Consider the following 20,110-nt stretch of genomic DNA (forward strand, 5'->3'; position numbering starts at 1 on the left):
TTCAAAAATTGTATCTCTTATTCTTTTTACCAGATGCCTTTATCTCTTATTTTCCAGGTCATTGTGATTTTCTTAGAATGCTGAAGCTCTCATATTATCTCACTTTATTGTCAAGACGTTTCTCGCACACAACTGAAAATATTTCTCCATATTTTTCTACCTTTTTATCAAAAGAGCTTAGCGTTCACTTTAATTACCAGTACTGGATAATTTTCGGAGTTCAACAGCTATGAGACAACTCATCCTTCCTCTTTCCCTCCCTAGTTTGACAGGTTCTCACTTCCTGTTTCTTAACACTGGTAATCAGAACTTCCCCAGTGCTTCCTAATTTTCTTAATAAAAAGAAAGAAGCAAATAAACACAAGCTCCTTTCACGAACGCCTTTCAGCCATGGCAGAGTATAGCTCTGCTGCTCGGCTGTGTGTGTTACCAGCAGCATCCTAAATGTTTTGGACACAAGCCGCAGCACGTCTGCGATGGGAGTATTATTGACCAGGAGCAGCTGGAAAACGCTTCTCTGCTTTCAACAAAGAAACAGTGCACCATCTCCTAATACATGTTTACAAACTGCATTGTTTCAACTGCTAACTCCTTTGCATTACCCGTCCGACTTCAAAAGAGAGCATTAAGCACTTGGATACGGAATAAGCTAAATTCCCCCGAGAGCCGCATAGTCCTCTGCCCATACACATTATATTCGCTCTTGGTCCCTCCCCCAACCCCTCCTCGCCTGGACTCTACCTTGAGGAGCTATTCCTTCGGTAGTTCACCTTGTTATCTTAGCAGTAGGGATAAGACAGGCACCTCAAGATAGCTGGGAGGGCTGTCTTTCGTGCCCCCCCCCATATTTATTTGCATTTTTGGTCGGTTTGTTACATATTGCACATTTATTTCAAACAAGAGTTAAATATTGCCCATACCTTGGAAGGGTCTAATCCAGCAAGCAAAGACAGCAGCAGGAGATTGAGTAGGTTGGACGTCGCCTGCATTCTGATCTGGGTTTTTGCCCTCTCTTTACTCTCTTTTCTGTAGCCACTCCACTCTCACTGCAGAGACCTTTCCCTCGTCAGTTGCACTCTCTGCCTGCCAGTCAGAACAGAGTAGAGACAGAGGCGGTGGCTGGAGCAGGAGCAAGAGCAGCAGCAGCGGGAGCAGTAGCAGCGGTAGCAGTAGCGGCAGCAGCGGCAGCCGCCCTGGGGGGCGATCATTCCGCAGGCATTCTCAGAGCAGGGAGTCCGCGCGAGCTCAAGGGGGTGGGTTGGGCTGCAGTGGGCGCTGACCGAGGTGCTGAAGCTCCTCCAACCCGAGCCCTAGTTTACCCTCTCTCCCGCTGCTATCTAGCCAGCCCACCTCAAAAGTTTTGACCCAAGCAAAAGATACAGGGAGTAACTGCCGGAGAGAGGTGTGGAGACCTGGGCAACGGATATGACATCACTATAACTCCTGGGGGCTTGGGGGTATATGTTGCTGGGAATTTGTTAACCAAACAAGGATTGACTCTTACGCTCCAGTTCAGCATTTGGTGGCAACTTGATCTGCAAAGAAGTAAAGAGTCAGCTAGATCCAGGATTATGAAACAAATAGTGCCTGGAACCTTCTGCTGTCATTGACAGAGGACTTGATATCGTATTTAGTGCTTTAAACAAAGTTTGCAGTGCAGACTATCAATGTGAGTTTTCCATTCAAGGCACCCAATTTGTAGCTATTATATATGCATATATGCACTGTCATTTATAAATAGTATTGAAATAATTTGGTTATGTATTAATGTATATTTTTCTTTCTAGGACTTTACTATGCATAAATAAATGAGAAGCTTTCTTTTTTATCATAAATGGGATATTCTATTAGTGACCTCCCCCTCCCCACACGCAGCTGAAATCCCTCTTACTCACACACAGCCACAGCCATAGCCAGAAATATAATTTCTTTGTCTATCTGACTTATGTTTATGCCTGAGGAAGAATTCAGTGATGGATGGACAGTGGGATGGGAAAAATGAATATTTCTAAGCTTCCAAATATTTCTGTTTTCCCAAACTCAAGAGAAGAGGCATAACAGCTGCTTTACAGGAGCAAGAAAGGGTGAATAAAAAACTAACACTCTAACTAACTAACACCTTACGTTGTTTAATTATACTCAAGCGACTTCTTTTCTTTGAAGCTGGGAAAAGTGTTTGCCATAAGATGAAAACATGGAGGGGAGTTTGCAACCACCTTGAAACCTCCCTCTCATATGATTATACCTTTAATGCTCCTTGAGTCATGTCTTCTGTTGAGGTTTCTAGAAATGTTATTTCCCAAGGATTGAAATGTATGAACTGATGATATGGCCATTGCTTCCACTGTAAAAGAGAAGATAAATTGTTTGAGATATTAGATACACACCGTGTACAAAATCTCACCAATTTTTTATTGAAAAGTCTTCATATTTTTCAATATATCTCAATTAGGAATCAAATGTCTTAGAAGTTATAATCCCCAAGGATTTGCATCATGTTGCATCTATTTTTATCCTGATATTATGAATATGTATACATGTGTATGTCATTACCTGAGTTCTTTTTTCCTTATGAAACATAAATAACAAGGAGAAAAGTAAATATGAAAATTCCTTTTGAAGAAATAAATAGATCATGCATAGAAAAGAGATTAAAGAATAAGAGAAAGAAAGTAGAATTATGTGAAGTCTGTTAGTTTAATGATAACTCTAGCAATCATAACAACATTTGGAAATTCCCATTATTTCCATGCAGAAAGAGATAAGAGAAATTTTCTTTTGAGGTAATGGATAAAATTACAGAGTTATGTCTGACACCCTTTGGAATAGCTTTCTAGAGCATATATGGGGTGTCCCCCCCTTTTTACATTTGTTTCTTAACCTAATCTCTATTTTTATCCATCCATCTAGGATAAATCAGCATAGATTATGTTTTTTGATGATTCATACATAAAAATTGTTGAAAATTGTATTCCATTTCTAAATGGAATTTCTAAACATTTCAAATCATTGCACAATTCGAAATGAATTACAAGGTGCAGTAGCTGGGTGATTATAATAGTGCATTTGTATTATCTATACTAAATACAACATAATAGTTTATTTTTATGCATGCTCTTTTCTCTTCTCAGAATATCTTCTACCATCTTGTTCCACTTCCACCTCTCATCACACAGTGCAGCATGCTTATTTGAATATGAGGAACTGTGCTTAACAGACATACAAGAAAGTAATATGAGATCATAATCATCATAAATATAAGATCAATAGCTGTTCTTTTAATGATACTGTTTTTTCCTAGGGATTAAAAAATATTCTGATCTCATACATAGTTCACAATATTAATAACTATTGGACCAAAACTCCTATATGGGCACATTTTTTTCCCTTTAAATATCCATTTCTCGGGCTGCCTGAGTGGGTCAGTCAGTTAAGTATCTGCCTTTGGCTCAGGCCATGATCCCAGGGTCCTGGGAGTTGGACCCCCTTCTTAGTGGAGAATCTGCTTCTCCCTCTTCCCCTGCTTCTGCCCTCTCTCTCTCTCTCTGTGTGTGTGTGTGTGTCTCTCTATCTCATGTGCCCAACTCTTTCTCTAATAAATAAATAAATAAAATCTTTTGAAAAAATTCTCTATTTCCCTATATTTTGTGGCACTGTATCATCATTTGTAACAAGGAGTTAATAAGAATACAACATCTGTGGCACTTTGAGAGAAAATATGTGATGGAAGATGGTAACACTTAAAGAATGCACTGTATGGTAATTATGTTACAAATGAAAACAGATGACCTTAGTATACTTTGAACACATTGCCATAAGAAAAGCTTGTCTTTTGTAGAGAACAACCAAGTTTAGTAACCAAAAACTTTATTAAACATACCAGTGAAAAACAAAGCTGTATCTAAGCAGCAAAATGCACCAATACCCTACTACTTCACTCTCTCTTTAAAATAGAACAGAACGAACTGAAATTAGTTTTTCTAAAAGGAATTCTGAATACTGTTTTTAGTCATTTGTTTTATAATCAAGCTCTCTTATAGTACATCTTCATAAAATCAGTTTTATGAAAAATATAATTTAATTTGATGACATTATAGGCCATATCATATCTTACCTGTGCATAGCAATTTATACATCATTTCTCCTTGCAAGGAAGCCCAAGAAGCTCTTCCATTAGCGATCCAAAAGAGTTCTGTGATGGGAAGGAAATGGTGTATCTACTTTTGTCTTCATAATCACTTTATATTGCTTACTGTAACTTAAATTGGTAACTGAAATTTAGAGCAAAATGATAAAATATGATGCATAGCATAGATTTAGAAATTTTACATTTTTCAATACATGAATGAGAAAATATTTGATATTTATGTATCTAATTAAAGTTAGCCCTCGTGTCAATAATAGGTATAAAATTTTTCTGAGATTTATAAAGCACTACACACATTTTAACCAATACTATCTACAGAGGCATGCATGAAAATAAGCTTAAATGAAATTGTGTACATATGTAATATCTAGGGCAAACATGTAACTTTTAAAAAATTATTTTATTTATTTATTTATTTATTCATTTATTTTAGAGAGAGAGTTGGGAGGGTAGTAAAGGGTGGAGGAGGAAGAAGGAGAAAAATCTCCAGCAGACTTCCTGATGAGTGTGAAGCCTAACGCAGGGCTCCATCTCAAGATCCTGAGATCATGACCTGACCTGAAACCATGAATTCCCAGGCATAATCAACCGAGCCACCCAGGCACCCCAAAAGTGTAACTTTTTAAATATCTATACCCAATATTACAAAAGTAGATTCTTAGTTATATAATAGATTATTAGATGACTTTTCTTATATTAGTCTTCTTTTGTAAGATATATTCTCAATGTGTTATATTGCTTCAACGTTACAGAGATACTACATTGTGTTAAAAAATTCTCTTACCTATATTGACTTTCACCTATCATTTAACATTGATGGACTTAGTTATCTTAGAATAATAAAAAGAATTATCAACAGATTATATAAACCCTTGAGAAAATTCTCACCTTTTATTAGATAAATGAAATAATCTCTGATTCACTTTCTAATATACTTGGTCTATGAAAGTACATCTATGCCACACTTCAATTTTTTGCCTTGTTCTCTTCTATTCCCTCTTGAGGTGACTTTTCTACCTTGCTTGCTTTTAAGCCACTTCCATCTAGAACCCCTACCTCCCCTAACTACCCAATCTAAAATAACACCACAATCATTCTCTATTTATGTTATTTTTGTTCTTAGGTAGATTATTTACTGTCTCTTTTATTACGATATATTTAATAAAGTGTCTTTGTTTGATATTCTGCTCTAATCCAATCACCTAGAGTAGTGCTTGACAGCTGGTAGTCACTTAATCAATAATGATTTAATGAATGAATGAATGAGTGATTTTCTGACCCTAATTCCGTCATGCATGATATTTATATACCCAAGGTTTGCTAAATGTCACTAACTTAATTTTTGCAGGCACCTCAAACTCAATATTTCAAATCAATATTTTTCCTCAATCATATTCATTTGTAACACAATTTTCTCTATATTGCAAAGCAATAAGCATGGAAATCGCACTTGATTCCTCCCTCATTTGCATTCAGTCCATCAAAATTCTGTTAATTTTTTCTCCATATTATCTCTACATCCTTCCCACTTCTCCATGCATACCGAGGTCAGGACCTCATTTTCTATCATGTGAATTATTCCAATGGTTTCTTTCCCCTGCCTTATCACCAGTATTTCAACCTGCAATTTATTGTCCACATAGGACCTGAGATGGTTGATTTAAAGACTAATTTGGCCAAGTTACTTCTCAGATTAAAGGCCTTCAATGTCTCTCTGTCTTCTACATGACCAAGTGCAGACTCTTTAAAATGGCTTATTCATGACACTGCATGATATGGCCATTTGTTTTTCTCTTCAGTCTCTATTCTAACCATTGTCACCCAATAATTTGAATCCAGTAAAATTGTGATGCTTGTAGTTCCCTTAATAGTGTTCTCCTCTGCCATTAATAGCTTTTCTTTCCCTTGAACGATTTTTTTTGCTGCTTTTAAGTTTCATTCTAAATGTCATCTCATCTAGAAATTATTTCTTGGGCCCCAAGTACTCTTTCTCAAGGTTTTTCTTAACACTTGATTATAAAGACCTTTTCAAGAACTAGTATTTTAAAAGACCTAGGCAGAAACTACAAGAATTCTTATGATGTAGACTTAAAAGTCCCAAGAGTCATATTTGCTGCATTTTTGTTTGTTTGAGCAAGTAACTAAAGCCAGCCTAGATTTAAAGGGAAGATAATTAGGCCCCATCTCTCGGTGTAAGATGTAGTACGTGCTAGCAGGGAGGGAAGAAGTTGATGGTATCCATATTTGAAAATATATAACAAAAAGAATTATTTTATACACTTAATTTAAAATCTCCATTGTGTCCATGGGGCGCTTGGGTGGCTCTTCCTTCGGCCTCTGCCTTCGGCCCAGGTCGTGATCTCAGGGTCCTGGGATCAAGCCCCACGTTGGGCTTTCTGCTCAGCAGAGAGCCTGCTCCAACCCCCCACCCCCACCTGCCTCTCTGCCTACTTGCCATCTCTCCCTCTCTGTCAAATAAATAAATAACATTAAAAAAAAAAACAAACAAACTCCATTGTGTCCTTGTTAATCACTAATAAGTTTGAGCTAGGATTTTGAAGATGAATTTTGATTTTGATACAATTTAACAGGGATAAAAAACATCCTGTAAGGAATTTTGTAAGGAAGATAAGAAAGTAAGGAAGATCTGCCTACTTATCAATAAACACCAGTATTACAAAGGACTTCGACTTCTAGTGATGGGAGTCTAGGTGATTATGACCAGCTCTCATCACTGAGAATGACTAGAAGAGCCAGGAAAATACTAATGCAACAATTTGAGGGCCTTGAAACACTAATATGGCAATCACGAAGTATGAGACCAAGAACTGGGAGAGTAAAAAACAGAAAACAAACCTGGCATTTATGGCTAATTTTCCATTAAGAGCACCTGCCACCTTCAGAAAAGGCTGCCTTGAGACTAAGAAAATTAGCAGAGCTCTGGTGACCACCCTCACAGGGCTAGGGGAACACAAATTGAAATTCCAGATTCTACCATTAAGGTAGTACCCTCTAATGCCTTCCTAAACCCCCATCCCAGCTTTTGTCCTTAGCTTGAGTGAGATACTGAAGTACTCAACACCACCCCCACCCCGCCAAGCAAGGGTGAAGCCAAAAATAGAACAGTCTTCTAATCATCTCCATCCCTAACAAGTGTATTAAGATGGTTTGGGATTACTAGTAACCATAGAACCCTGACAAAGGTCTTTTTGGTTCTCATTCTGAGCTTAAGTATCTATTTCTTCAATACTTACTTTAAGGATTATCTGAAAGAATTGTGTGCCTAATTGATAAGTGGATAATTGTAAGTTAATTGAAATCTCAATGTTGTGCATAAAGTGATTTATCAGTAATTTTTAAAAAATCATAAAGTGCATCTGTTATATTAATTTTGGGAAAAGTGGGGAAAATATTTGTTGGCTTGTTAATCAGGTTGACTTTGAGTTAATGAAGGAACATAGGATCAGAAAAACCTATATTACTATTAATTCAAAATGTAATCTTTCAGTATGGGAAATAAACAACATATGAGTTGCATATATGTAGAGAGAAATTCTGTAGTCCATCACTTATAATAGTCAAATTATACAGTCAAAAGTATCTCACCTTATTATAATTTTGTTTAGATTATTTAAAATAAAATCTCTTCCTGCAGTACTTAATACCGGTTAGACTGCTTTTTAAAAATCAACTAGAGCAGCAGAAACATTTCATTTGATTATATACTCTGTAATTAAAAAATAAAAATAGATGAAAAGAAGTTCAACTTCACTAGTAACCAAAAAAAAATGAAATTAAAAAATGAGATAAAATTTCACATTCCTAAATTTAGAAAAAAATGTAATAATGTGAAAATTTTAAGTGTTAGCTGGGATGGGGGAAAAATGTAGTGCTCATATACTGCTAGTGGAATGCAATCTAGAGAATTATTGGGAAAATAATTAGGTAATATAAAGTTAAAAATGTGCATAGGCTGTGAAATAGAACTTGTAATACTCTGTATATACTTTAGAGAACGTATCACACATGGGCATAAGGACCATTTAGATGCCTTTTGCATAACTGATAGTAATAGGGAAATTAGAGAAACTGCCTAAATATTTCTCAGTAGTAAAAGAAAAAATAAAATATTGTAAATCCATTCCTAAAACAAATTAACTTGGTTTAAATACATCAACATAATAAGAGGATAAAAATAAAGTTGAAAATATATGTCAAGATGATGCAATTTATATAAATCAAACATGCAAAAATGTTACTATCATCTGTAGACACTAATAAATAAGAAAGTTTTAATAAGGTGGTTTGGAAAGTAACAAACTGTAGTCTTGATTGCAGGTGCCCCTGGAAATAGAGGGAAATAATGGTTTCAACATGATTAGTAATGTTTGATTTCTTTTATGCATATTACACATATTTACAAACCATAAACAACTAAAATCCATCAACATATTAATATTGGATGTGAACTTCTCTGTATATTTTTTAACATTTTCAAAATAAATGTTTGGAGAAAGCAGAATTAAATTTGCATGCATTAAATAAGGGCAAGTGTCAAGAGCTGTAGGGTATGATCTTCTTAAACAATAATCTTATGAAATCTTGTAAGTACCACTGGGAGGACTATATAGCAATCATATAACTTTCAGGTAATTAGAATTTCCAAACATCACACATACCATTTTTCCATTTAGAACTAATTTTTTATGTGTTAGAATCTCAGGTTATCCAAGGTTGCTGAAGGGCAGTACTATGTTAATAACATTATAAACCACCATGTGCAAATAAATAAATACCTTAGGGAAAGTGCGTTCTAAATTCTTTTTGGTACTCTAAAGACCTATTTTCAAGCTGCTGTGTGAGGGAAGGTGCTTTCTTTTTTCATCTTAGCCCTGAGTTTTAAGTATCAGGAAGTGGCTTTTTGTCCAGGACCAATAATTCCTTCAGGCAAAAAACTAGTTAGAAAGGTAAGGAGGAGGAAAAGGTCTAGTAGGCCAAAGGGCCAGAAAGTATGACAGCAATACCTTCTGTTGATATGAGTTTTTAATTAGTTATTTTGTTCAGCATTACTTTCTTTCTTTCTTTCTTTCTTTTTTTTTTTTTTTTTTTATCTTGTGGGATTTGGCATGTTGCATTGTTTTTTTTTTTTTTTTTTTTTTTTTTTTTTTCCTATCAATGGCATTAATTAGGGGGATAAACTGATTTCCAGAAGGAATATTCAAAATATGTAGCAAAGGTATGGTGCAGACATGTGGAACCTTTAGTTACTGATGTCTGCAGATATCCTAGGGATTGGTCAGAAAGGCAGAGGTCCAGGTGACGGTACAGTCCTATCTGTGGAGTGGCCTGTAGGGAAATCCAGGTATTTTTGTTATAATGTTGAGTTATTACTTATGGTTTTGTGTATGTAATATTTATATGATTAAATACGAATTGCTTTATATACACCATTATTAATGTCTTTATATACTATATATTTCTAGTGGGGCAGCTATTGATTAATTGGCAAGGAAGTATAGTAAAACCCAGCCACATTGTAACAAGCAGGACTCTAAAATTTGAGTTGCAAGTTTGCATCATTTTGGAGTTTAGAAAATAGCAGGTAGAAACCTACTGCAGGGAGCATGTGCAAAGAGCCAGTCTGACTATATGCACATTTGCATTTTATGCCAATATTTCAACAACTGATGGACCTTACCAGTGTACTTGTGGCACATTACCTGGATGAATATTGATTAGTCCTGCTCATTCCCATCTCCTTGCATTTCCATGAAGATAGACTTTACTAGAGAAACATTTCTGTCCTTTCTGCCTCCCCTTATTCACTTACCATTATGGAAGGAAGAAGGAAATACCTGATAACTGAATTTGGGAGATGTCGGTGGTCATAATTATTTAAACCCTTTTCTGTCTTTGTCTTTTTGTTTTTGATATCTGTCTTTGATATCTGATATATATCATATATATATTATTTGTATTATATGTATGTCTAATATATATATATATATATACACACACACACATTATAAATTGTATTTTTATTTATTTATTTGGTTAAAAATTCAGAGGCTTTAAAGACTTATGCACCAAAAAGTTCAACTGAGATGCAATATAGAGTCTGTGCATTTACCTCTACTGTGTGCCAATAGAATTATAGGGTTTTGCAGTAACCTAAGAGTTTAATAGTGTTACGTGACTTAGCTTAATGAAGAAAACACTTTTAGCCCTGACTCCACTGAGAAGGTAATCTTCCCACCCCAAAGCCATACCTTTGGCAGAACAGAGGAAACAGTGAGAGCCATAGGGAGATGCACAGATAGGCAATTAGATAAAGGCAACTTTCCTATTGAATAGTTAACCAGGGATGTCTGTTTTGAAGGGGTTGTTAGAAGAAAGCAGTACTGAAGATCCCAGCCTCTTAAAATATCAAAGAGAATAAATATAGAAGAGATAAAAAATGATTTGAAACTAACTCAACGATCATGACACGGGGACATCTAACATGCATTCTCACATGCAATTAGAACTTCAGAGAACACAATGAAAGTGATCTGTAGAACCTGTGGAGAAAAGAAAGAAAGAAAAAGAAACAATATGAATCAATGGCTTTTAAGCGTTTCCTATATGCCAGGCATTGTGCTAAACCTTTAGAAGGATTATTTTACATCATCTTCATAAAACGCATTGAAAGAGGTTCTGTTTTAGTTTCCATTTTACATATGAGGGATCTGAGGCACAGAGAAAATTTTTGCCTTAACCATGATCACACATTTAGTAAGCAAAGGAGTCAATGTTGAAGTCAAGCAATCTAATTCCATAAACTATGTTTCTATCTTCATTAGACTGCCTTATACTATTCACATTGCACTAGAACTGTGACACGTCTCTTTTTTCAATATTCCTTAAAGTTTAGTCCTTAATGAATCAACATCACAATTATCTAAGACATTTTTTAAAAGAACAGGTTTTCCAGCTTCACCCAAGTCCTTCCGACTTGGAATCTGTAGTTTTTAACAAACTTTCCACACGTTGAAGGTATATACTAGTAACTGAGAAACATTTAAGTGAATTCTGACTAAAGATTCCAATATATTTAATGAAGGTCCTGTTATAATTCAGATTCACATTATTAATATTTGGGGGATAATTATTATTATTATTTTTTTATTTGAGAGAGAGAGAATGAGAATGGGGAGGGTCAGAGGGAGAAGTAGACTCCCTGCTGAGCAGGGAGCCCTATGCAGGACTTGACTCTGGGACTCCAGGATCATGACCTGAGCTGAAGGCTGTTGCTTAACCAACTGAGCCACCCTGGTGCCCTGGGGAAATAATTATTATTAAGTATACCAAATAGTGTGGTGCAATCATGAAATTGAGTTCTGGCAATTTTAGGTAATCTTAAATTTTTTTTTTTTTAGGATTTATTTATTTATTTTGGGAGGGGGCAGGAGAGATGGAGAGGGAGAATCTTAAGCAAGCTTCATGCCTAGCATGAAGCCCAGCACAGTGCTTGATCCCACAACCCTGAGCTAAAACCAAGAGTTGGTTGCTTAACTGACTGAACCACCCAGGTGCTCCAATTCTAGTTTGTTTTTACCAACCATATGTGTACATGTACATATACATAGAGTTCTTTTGAAATCTTTTAAATCCCATTACTATAAATTACCCATGGGGACACATAGACTGAGAGTAAAAATACACCCTACTCCTACTAGTAGATTTCTTTTTTTTTCTCTTTGATCCTACAGGGAAAGAAAAAATTAAACATACATTTTAACCTGTTGTCTTTTTACATTTTACATTTATATTATAGTTCTTATATGAAAGTCCTCTTCATTTATATTTTAGAAACAAAATCACAGATTATGTCAAATATTTTATCACAAGTGCTGGGATGAGGAAGAGTTTGGAAGCTCTACTTAGAGCTAATGGAAGAGGAGATACTTTGAAATTCAATTCTTGTTATATATTTCTAGTACCTGACTCTCTCTCTTTTTTCTTGCAGCTATTTTTTTCTTTTCAAAAATTCTGTCCCCCAGATTAGCCTTAGTACAAGAAGAGGACTGAAATGTCTTGAGAGGGGAAGTCATAACAAGCATCAATCAGTAGAAAGTCGAGCGAAAGAAAAATTTCTCCACTGTGATAGGTGGCTACGTGTGCATTTTAGTGTCCATTCATAAACAAGGAAGCAATGGGATCAAAAATTTAGGAAACACCTCTAGTTACTGCCCCAGGTCTTTCAGGCATCAGCATAGTGGTACCTAACCCACGATTTAAAGAACATCCGGAGTCCACTAACTTTTCATTCAATGGAACTTATTTAAATTAAATCCTATAAATAAGTATATGGAACCAGAAATTGGAGCTTGAGGGATGAATGGTGCAGAGTTAGAGAATAGGCAGTTTTTTCTTTGCTAGGTAGTGTATAAGAGTAAAAATGACACACAGACTAGATCTGTGCAAAAAGAAAAATCCCCATAATCAATGGGAAAATATACTAATTTCCCGTGGCTTTTAAGTTTTTTTTTTTTTTTGCCAAACATTAAAACTTTATTCCTATTGACTGTAAATGTATAGGGAAATAAAAATATAGTAAAACTAATATATACTTAGTATACTGTAATTTAAAACAAATGGTAATTAAAGGGTCTCGCATCTATAAAAATATTATTTTTTTCTTTAAAAAAACTTGTTTTTAATTTTTTTATAAACGTATAATGTATTATTAGCTCCAGGGGTACAGCAGGTCTGTGAATTGCTAGGTTTACACACTTCACAGCACTCACCATAGCACTTATCCTCCCCAATGTCCATAACCCCACCACCCTCTCCCTCCCCTCTCCCTCCCACCCCCCTCAGTTTGTTTTGTGGTATAAAAATATTATTGAGAGTACTGCTTTTTCCCCTGGTATAACACAGTATAGAGTGGGGATCTTTTGACACTTTGGAGGATTGTCTTACTCTACTGTAAGTTTGAAAAGGCTTCCAAAATTTCTGTGGCTATTTGCAAATTCAATGTCCTAAAATATCTCTCAGAGTTGCTTTAATGTGAAGTTTTCTGATATTGTCTCTTCATCTGAAAGTCTCTCCCTCTTCATCACCATCACTTTCTTCCTTTAAAAAAAAAAAATCAGAGAGGAGGGAGAGAGGGAGGGGAAGAGGGAGATGGAGAGAAAATCTTAAGGAGGCTCCATGCCCAGCATGAAGCCCAACGTGGGGCTTGATCCCACAACCCTGAGATCAATACCAGAGCCAAAATCCAGTGTTAGTTGTTTAACCACTGAGCCACCAAAGGACACTGAATACTTTTCTTCCTTAATGTCCCTGGGTTCACTTTTACTAATTCCCTTGGTTGTTTTTGAGCCATGATGGTGTCAACATTGCCACAGTCAGATGTTTCATATGTCACTTCATTTACTTGGGATTTGAATATTATTTCTACCATCATCACTTTTCATTTATTTGCTGTACTTTCATCTTTCCTGGCCAATTCCCGTTTTTGATTATTCATTTTATAAAATGTGAGTTTATCACTTGGAAAAAAGGAAGCAACACAGCTATACTTTTTGCTGAGAAGGGAATTGTAGATGAACGGTGATCAGCCATTGATAGACTTTGAAAAAAGTGATGTGATTGATCACTAATCATGATGTACATCTTCTATGTACATGTTGATTTGTGGACTAAAGAGTAGGATCAAATCAATTTTATATAATTACTTAGAGGTATTACAACATGGTAAATGAAATTTTAACCATGTTGTTGGACTGGTGTTATTTAACGAACCTGTGGTAATTGAAATCTGTACACATAGAGCTATGCAAAGACAGGGCATGTTTGGACTGTATATATTCCTTAATAATGAAAAGTAATAAATAATTTAGAAATGTTTAAATATATGTTTAAAACATACTGAGAGAATAAAAATAATAATGTTAAAGAACATTTTTTTTCCCTTTTTATCTTTTTCTCTACCACTTTGAATTCAGGTTGGAGTGAGGATCTTGATAAGATAAAGAAGAAAGAGCTTTGTTAACATTATGTGTCATTAAACCATATAATAAAGGTTTATTGTCCACATATAACCCCACTTTTTAAAAAAGTTAAAGCCTCTTTCTGAAATGGGAACTTACAGCAACCCTGGAAAACATATATAGTGTGTATTCATAACGGAGGTGACACTGTCCCAAGGAGGTAAAAGTTGGCTTTGGGAGGAAGAAAAAAGTTACATATTAAAATGTATCATGCCCCTCCAAAGTGCAATCCTAAATGACAAAATAACTATTTTAATGGGGTGCAGGCTATAAAATGATATTTTTGTAAGTGTGCAAAAATCATGCCTCTCATAGAAATGTAAAATAAAAATATGTCAAAAATTTTATTTAACTTATTAATTAATAAGGGCACCAGAAAAATGGTTTGAAGGAGAATCCACAGAGTAAAACACATGTATAGGCCATTAGAAATCCTAACATGAATTCGCTTAACAGGTGCAAACTGACTTTTTCTACAGTGGGGAAAGGTAATCAATTGGACTTCCCCCCAGAGAGATTTTTGCATTTCTGTAGACAAGAATGATTTGCATGGCTATCAATTTTTCTACAAATTAATTTCTATCTCTCCAGGGTTGTACAGTAGTGTAGTCAAAACAATGAAAAGCAAAGATAACCTGGAAAGTTGACTAGAAATCTTTCCTATGATTCTTTTACAAGATAATTGGAAATTTGCTTTTGAGCTTTATTAAGTTTAATCTAAACACTAATGAATTTGTCATTTACAAATGACTTTTTAAACTTTTAAAATTAGATCCTGAAATACTCTCAGATATGCCCTGTGAGAGGCAGGCCTAAAAACTCCTAGAGGGTACTTCTAGCTATTTACTGTATGAACTGGACATGGAATCTCAAGACACCAGGATCCAGGAGTGATTGAACAATCAATAACTTCAGGAGGCTTATTAAAGTATACAGGAATTCCAATAAGCTAAACTTACTCTGTTCCTCTGACAGTATGTTGTTTTACAAGGCTACTATGTGCTTTTCTTCAAGAAAACTATTCAGGGAATGACACTAGAAGCACACGGAACAACATCAAAATATAGATAAACAGGACTTCAAGATTTAAAATTCCTTCAAAGTACAGTAATCAAGAGAGTGAAAATTCGAACCACAGAATGGGAGAAAATATTGGCAAATCATATGTCTGGTAAGAGATTAATATCCAGAATATATAAAGAACTTCTATAACTTAAGAACAAGAATAACAAAAACCAACCCAATTTAAAAATGGGCAAATTGCCTGAAATCTAGATGTTTCTCTAAAAAGATTGGCTCCAAATGGTCAATAAACACATGAAAAGATGCTTAACATCACTAATCACTAGGGACATGGAAATCAACCAGTATGGAATACCACTTCCCACACATTAGGATGGCTCTTATAAAGAAAGGGGGAAAAAAAAGAACATTACAAATGTTGTGAGGATGTGGAGAATTTGGAAGCCTGGTACATTACTGGCAGGAATATGAAACGATGCTTCCACGGTGGAAAACACTAGGACAGTTCCTCAGAAAATTAAACATAGAATTACCATAGTGACCCAGCAATTCCACTTCTAGCTATGTACCCCAAAGAATTGAAATCAAGGGCTTAAACAGACACTTATCCACAAATGTTCATAGGAGCATTATTTATGATAGCCAAAAGATGAAAACAACCCAAAAGTCTATCAACAGATGAATGGTTAAATCTAATGTGGTACATACATATAATCAAATATTATTCAGTCTTCAAAAAGAAGGAATTTTTTTTTTAAAGATTTTGTTTATTTATTTGACAGACAGAGATCACAAGTAGGCAGAGCAGCAGGCAGAGAGGAAGCAGGCTCCTTGCTGAGCAGAGAGCCTGATGCAGGGCTCGATCCCAGGACCCTGAGATCATGACTGAGCTGAAAGCAGAGGCTTAACACACTGAGCTACCCAGGTGCCCCCAAAAGAAGGAAATTTTAATAAATGCTACAACATCTATGAAACTTGAAGACATTATACTAAAGTGAAATAAGCCAGACACAAAAGGACAAATATCATATATGAAGTCCGTAAGATAGGCAAGAGACAGAAATAATAATAGAGGTTACTGAGGCTGGGGGAAAGAGGAGTGGGGGTGATTGTGTCATGGGTACAGAGTTGGTGCTTGGCATGATGAAAAAGTTCTAGAAAAGTATCAAGCTGATGGTTGAATAGTATTGTGAATGTATTAATGCCACAGAATTTTACACTTAAAAAATGGATAAAATAGTACATCTTTTTGTTGCATATGGATATATATATATATATATTTCTAGATGATGGTGTGTCAATATACAGGAATGCTATGTTCAAATGAAAGAATGCTCATCAGTTAGTATATGCTTACTTATATACCAGTATATACTAGCATCTAAAAATGTGTTCTCAAGGGAGTATATTGACCATTCTAACATACAAAAAAAAAATGTCATTTCTTTCCATATCAGTTAGTTAGACAGTGTTATAGAAATTTTGCGGTTTTTATTTGTAGTTTTTTCTACTTATAATTTTTTGTAAAAAGTGCTGCCCTCAGCTTTTGAAGTCAAGTCAAACGGACTTTCATATTCAGTACTGCAAATTTATATTTGGGGCCCCCAGACAAGGGCAAACATACATTCTGTTAATAGTTAGACAAATATTTCTGTAGAGAAGTTAAAAGAATCTTTTTCCTTTTATGGACTCTACTTGGCACCTTGGTGATACTTGGAAATTGTGTTCAGTGCTTAGCGTTTATGATCTTTTAAATGAGTTTGAGCTTGGAAAGGGGAATATAAGTTTGGTCACTATGAACAATACTTAATGCATTAGTTTTATGACAAATAAATACAGTGGAAGGAAAAAAAGGCAGTTTTTGTACTTTAGTCAAATTCTTCTTTGTAGCAAAATGCGTTTAAAAAATGTTATCTAGCATTTTTAAAGCACTTTCTAATAACCTTGACATGTTGGTTTGAAATTATTTTCTGTGTTGGGTTTTATATAGTATAACCCAAGGCTTATATCATTTTATTATACCTGGATATTTGTTTTTTTTTAAATAAGGAACTTTTTGCAACCAAGATTTTTAACCAGGAAAAAAAAATGCACAAAGAAACAAGAAGAGCAAATAATTATTTTGTGAAAATTTTAAAAATATGTCCTTTAATAAGTCAAGAATAAGATAATTTGAGGTGTGGGATGGTGGTTGTTGATGTCAGAAGGTACTCAGAAACTAGGGCTATTAATACAAATGGTAATTTTAGAAAATAAAGTTCAGCTGAAATCACAGAACCAGGTCTGAGCCAGTCTTTGATTAGATGTGACTAATCACAGAAAAATAATTGTCTAATAACATAATTTGAATCTTCTCATTTATAGAAACCTTAATCTCATGCATTTTAAGATCCTTAAAATCTGTAGCTATTAACTTTGAGTGTTAATTGAATATTACTACAATAGAGTCCCACCCTCAAACAAGAAAATCAGTGATGTATGACTTTCTTTTTCTTTTTGCCAAAAAACTTTAAAAATTTTTTTGAAAAAATTTTTTGAAGTTACAGAACTGTCATTTTTAATTTGATATCTGAAAGAATACTTGAACAGACCATTAATCAACTTTGATAAGACCTTGATGATCTCAGTTACCAAATAATAATCAACATCATTATGTGAAGCGCAAATCTTATAAAATTAATAAAATCTTAAGATAGTGGACCTTTTAAAGGAAGTTAAAAAACAAAAACCAAAACTTTGAGTTAGCAGAGATTTTGATTTGGTCTTGGATGACAAAATGATCAATTTAGAAACAGTCTAGGTTATGCTCACTGCATAAAAATAAATCCGTGGATTCACCACATGACTTACTTTTTATCTATACACTTTGTTCCATTTAACATCTATGTCATTCTCCAACCCATGGTAGTGTCTTGATAAAGATTTTTGTGGGGAAACTCACGGCTTGATATTTTGGAAGTGTTTAAAGAAGATAAAATTTGCTGAAATTTGGTGTAGATCCTGAAGCTTGCCAGAAGGATGGCATGAAAAATTTTTGATTTTTTTTCTTATGGTTCATAGACCTTAATATCCTGGCCCTTATTAGTTAGTCAGACATGACAGAAATGTGGTAAATTTTTAGGCTTATGCAGCTCTGCCATGGGTCCATTCTCTGATTAGCCTTAATCTTCTGCAACTCCTTGAATTCAGATTCAGCAAAGAGACTATTATTTATATAATCATGACTGAGCATTTGATAAGAATGCAGCCTTTCCAAAGTGTAAATCTGATCCTTCTGAAAATTCTTTCATGGCTCCCCATTAACTCCATGACAAAAGTATAAATTCTTCAGCATGGCAGACAAAAGTTTTAGCGTTTGGACCCAACCGTCTTCTCTAGAAACAAATTTCCTAGTTGTTAGGTACAAATAGTCTAGTTAATTGATTAGCTACTAACTTCCAGAATACCACACACTCCCTCACAGTGGTCCCTTACACAGATAGCTCCCTCCGCCTTGAGTATCTTTTCCCAACTTTTGTTTTTAGTTTTACATCTCAACTTGCTTCTTTCCTATTTCCTTCAGAATGAATCTAGCCCTTTTCTAGATTTCTCTGATGTGCTAAGCTTGAGTCTGCCATGGCATTTATCACACTGAATTATAATCATGTGTCTGCATTTCTTTTCTTTACTAGACAATGAACACTTTCAGACTTGAAAATGTATCTTTTACATCTTTCTGCACAACATTTAACATAGTGCTCGAAGTAGGCAATAATGAAAGATTAATGATTTAATGGTTTTGCATTTCTACCCCATAACAACCCTGTAGGGTAGGTAGTTTCGTTCTTATTTTAAATTTAAGGAAACAAATTCAAAAAGCACTAGTGAAAACTCTCTTTTTGTTACCTAAGGGGATATAGCCAATGAGTGGTAGAATCAGAATTCAACACAAACCTTCTGATTCTATGTAATGCTACCACCCAAATAATTCCTTCAAACATGTATCCAAGAAAAATAGATATGTATAAATTTCTCATTACTCAGATTTTGCCATTCAAAGAACTTTGACTATTGGGGCACCTGGGTGGCTCAGTGGGTTAAGGCCTCTGCCTTCAGCTCCGGTCGTGATCCCAGAGTCCTGGGATCGAGCCCAGGCTCCCTGCTCAACAGGGAGCCTGCTTCCCTTCCTCTCTCTCTGCCTGCCTCTCTCCCTACCTGGGATCTCTGTCTGTCAAATAAATAAATAAAATCTAAAAACAAAAAACAAAACACAAAACAAAACAAAACAAAAGAACATTGACTATTGAAAGGAAAGCGATACCATTGTTTGTATTTGGTGAGTAAAAACTATTATTAAAAAAAAAAAAGATTTATGCCTTATAAATATCACCAAACATTGACCATATCTCAGGTAGAGGCTTCACAATTATATATTAATTACTCCTCTCTGCACTAATATATGGATTGCAAGAAATGCTATTTTAAATATTGGCTTCCAATGAACCAGTTTTTCAATGTAAACAACAGAAGAAAAGCCTGTTCTTTTCTTTAGGATATTGTTCAGCTTTTTGACTAAGTAAGAGAGGGTCCAGATTAGACTGATGTATTATTTTAAATAAAAAAGTAACAGGAATTCTTGTTTTTTCCTAATGGTTTAGAAGGATTTTATTAGTTGGGTATGGGGGATTGGATTAGAGAGATGAATTTAGAGATAAAAAAGATGGAAACAAATGATTTTCTTTAGAGAGGGAACAGTATCCTAACAATATGTCATAAAGACAACATAGAAGAGGATTATATGGAAAGAAGGTGAATGATCTGAAGTAAGCATAGGATATAATATTAAATATACATATATATAATACAATGATTATATTCATGTTATATGTATATATTATATATATATATATATGAGGAAGAAATT

General features: G+C 34.8%; 1 protein-coding gene across 1 annotated transcript in view; it reads right to left on the reverse strand.

Moving 5' to 3' along the window:
* The window catches only part of OLFM3 (olfactomedin 3), a 200,448-nt gene extending 199,058 nt beyond the window's left edge, over positions 1 to 1,390 (reverse strand). The window contains exon 1 of the mRNA XM_032867235.1: positions 921 to 1,390. Coding sequence (XP_032723126.1) covers positions 921 to 989 — 69 coding nt within the window. The 5' untranslated portion in view covers positions 990 to 1,390. The remainder of the gene's footprint in view (positions 1 to 920) is intronic.
* Between the last annotated feature and the right edge of the window lie 18,720 nt (positions 1,391 to 20,110).

The sequence above is a fragment of the Lontra canadensis genome, unplaced genomic scaffold (assembly GCF_010015895.1).
Source record: "Lontra canadensis isolate GAN:19392208 unplaced genomic scaffold, GSC_riverotter_1.0 scaffold33, whole genome shotgun sequence".
Classification (NCBI taxonomy): Eukaryota; Metazoa; Chordata; class Mammalia; order Carnivora; family Mustelidae; genus Lontra; species Lontra canadensis.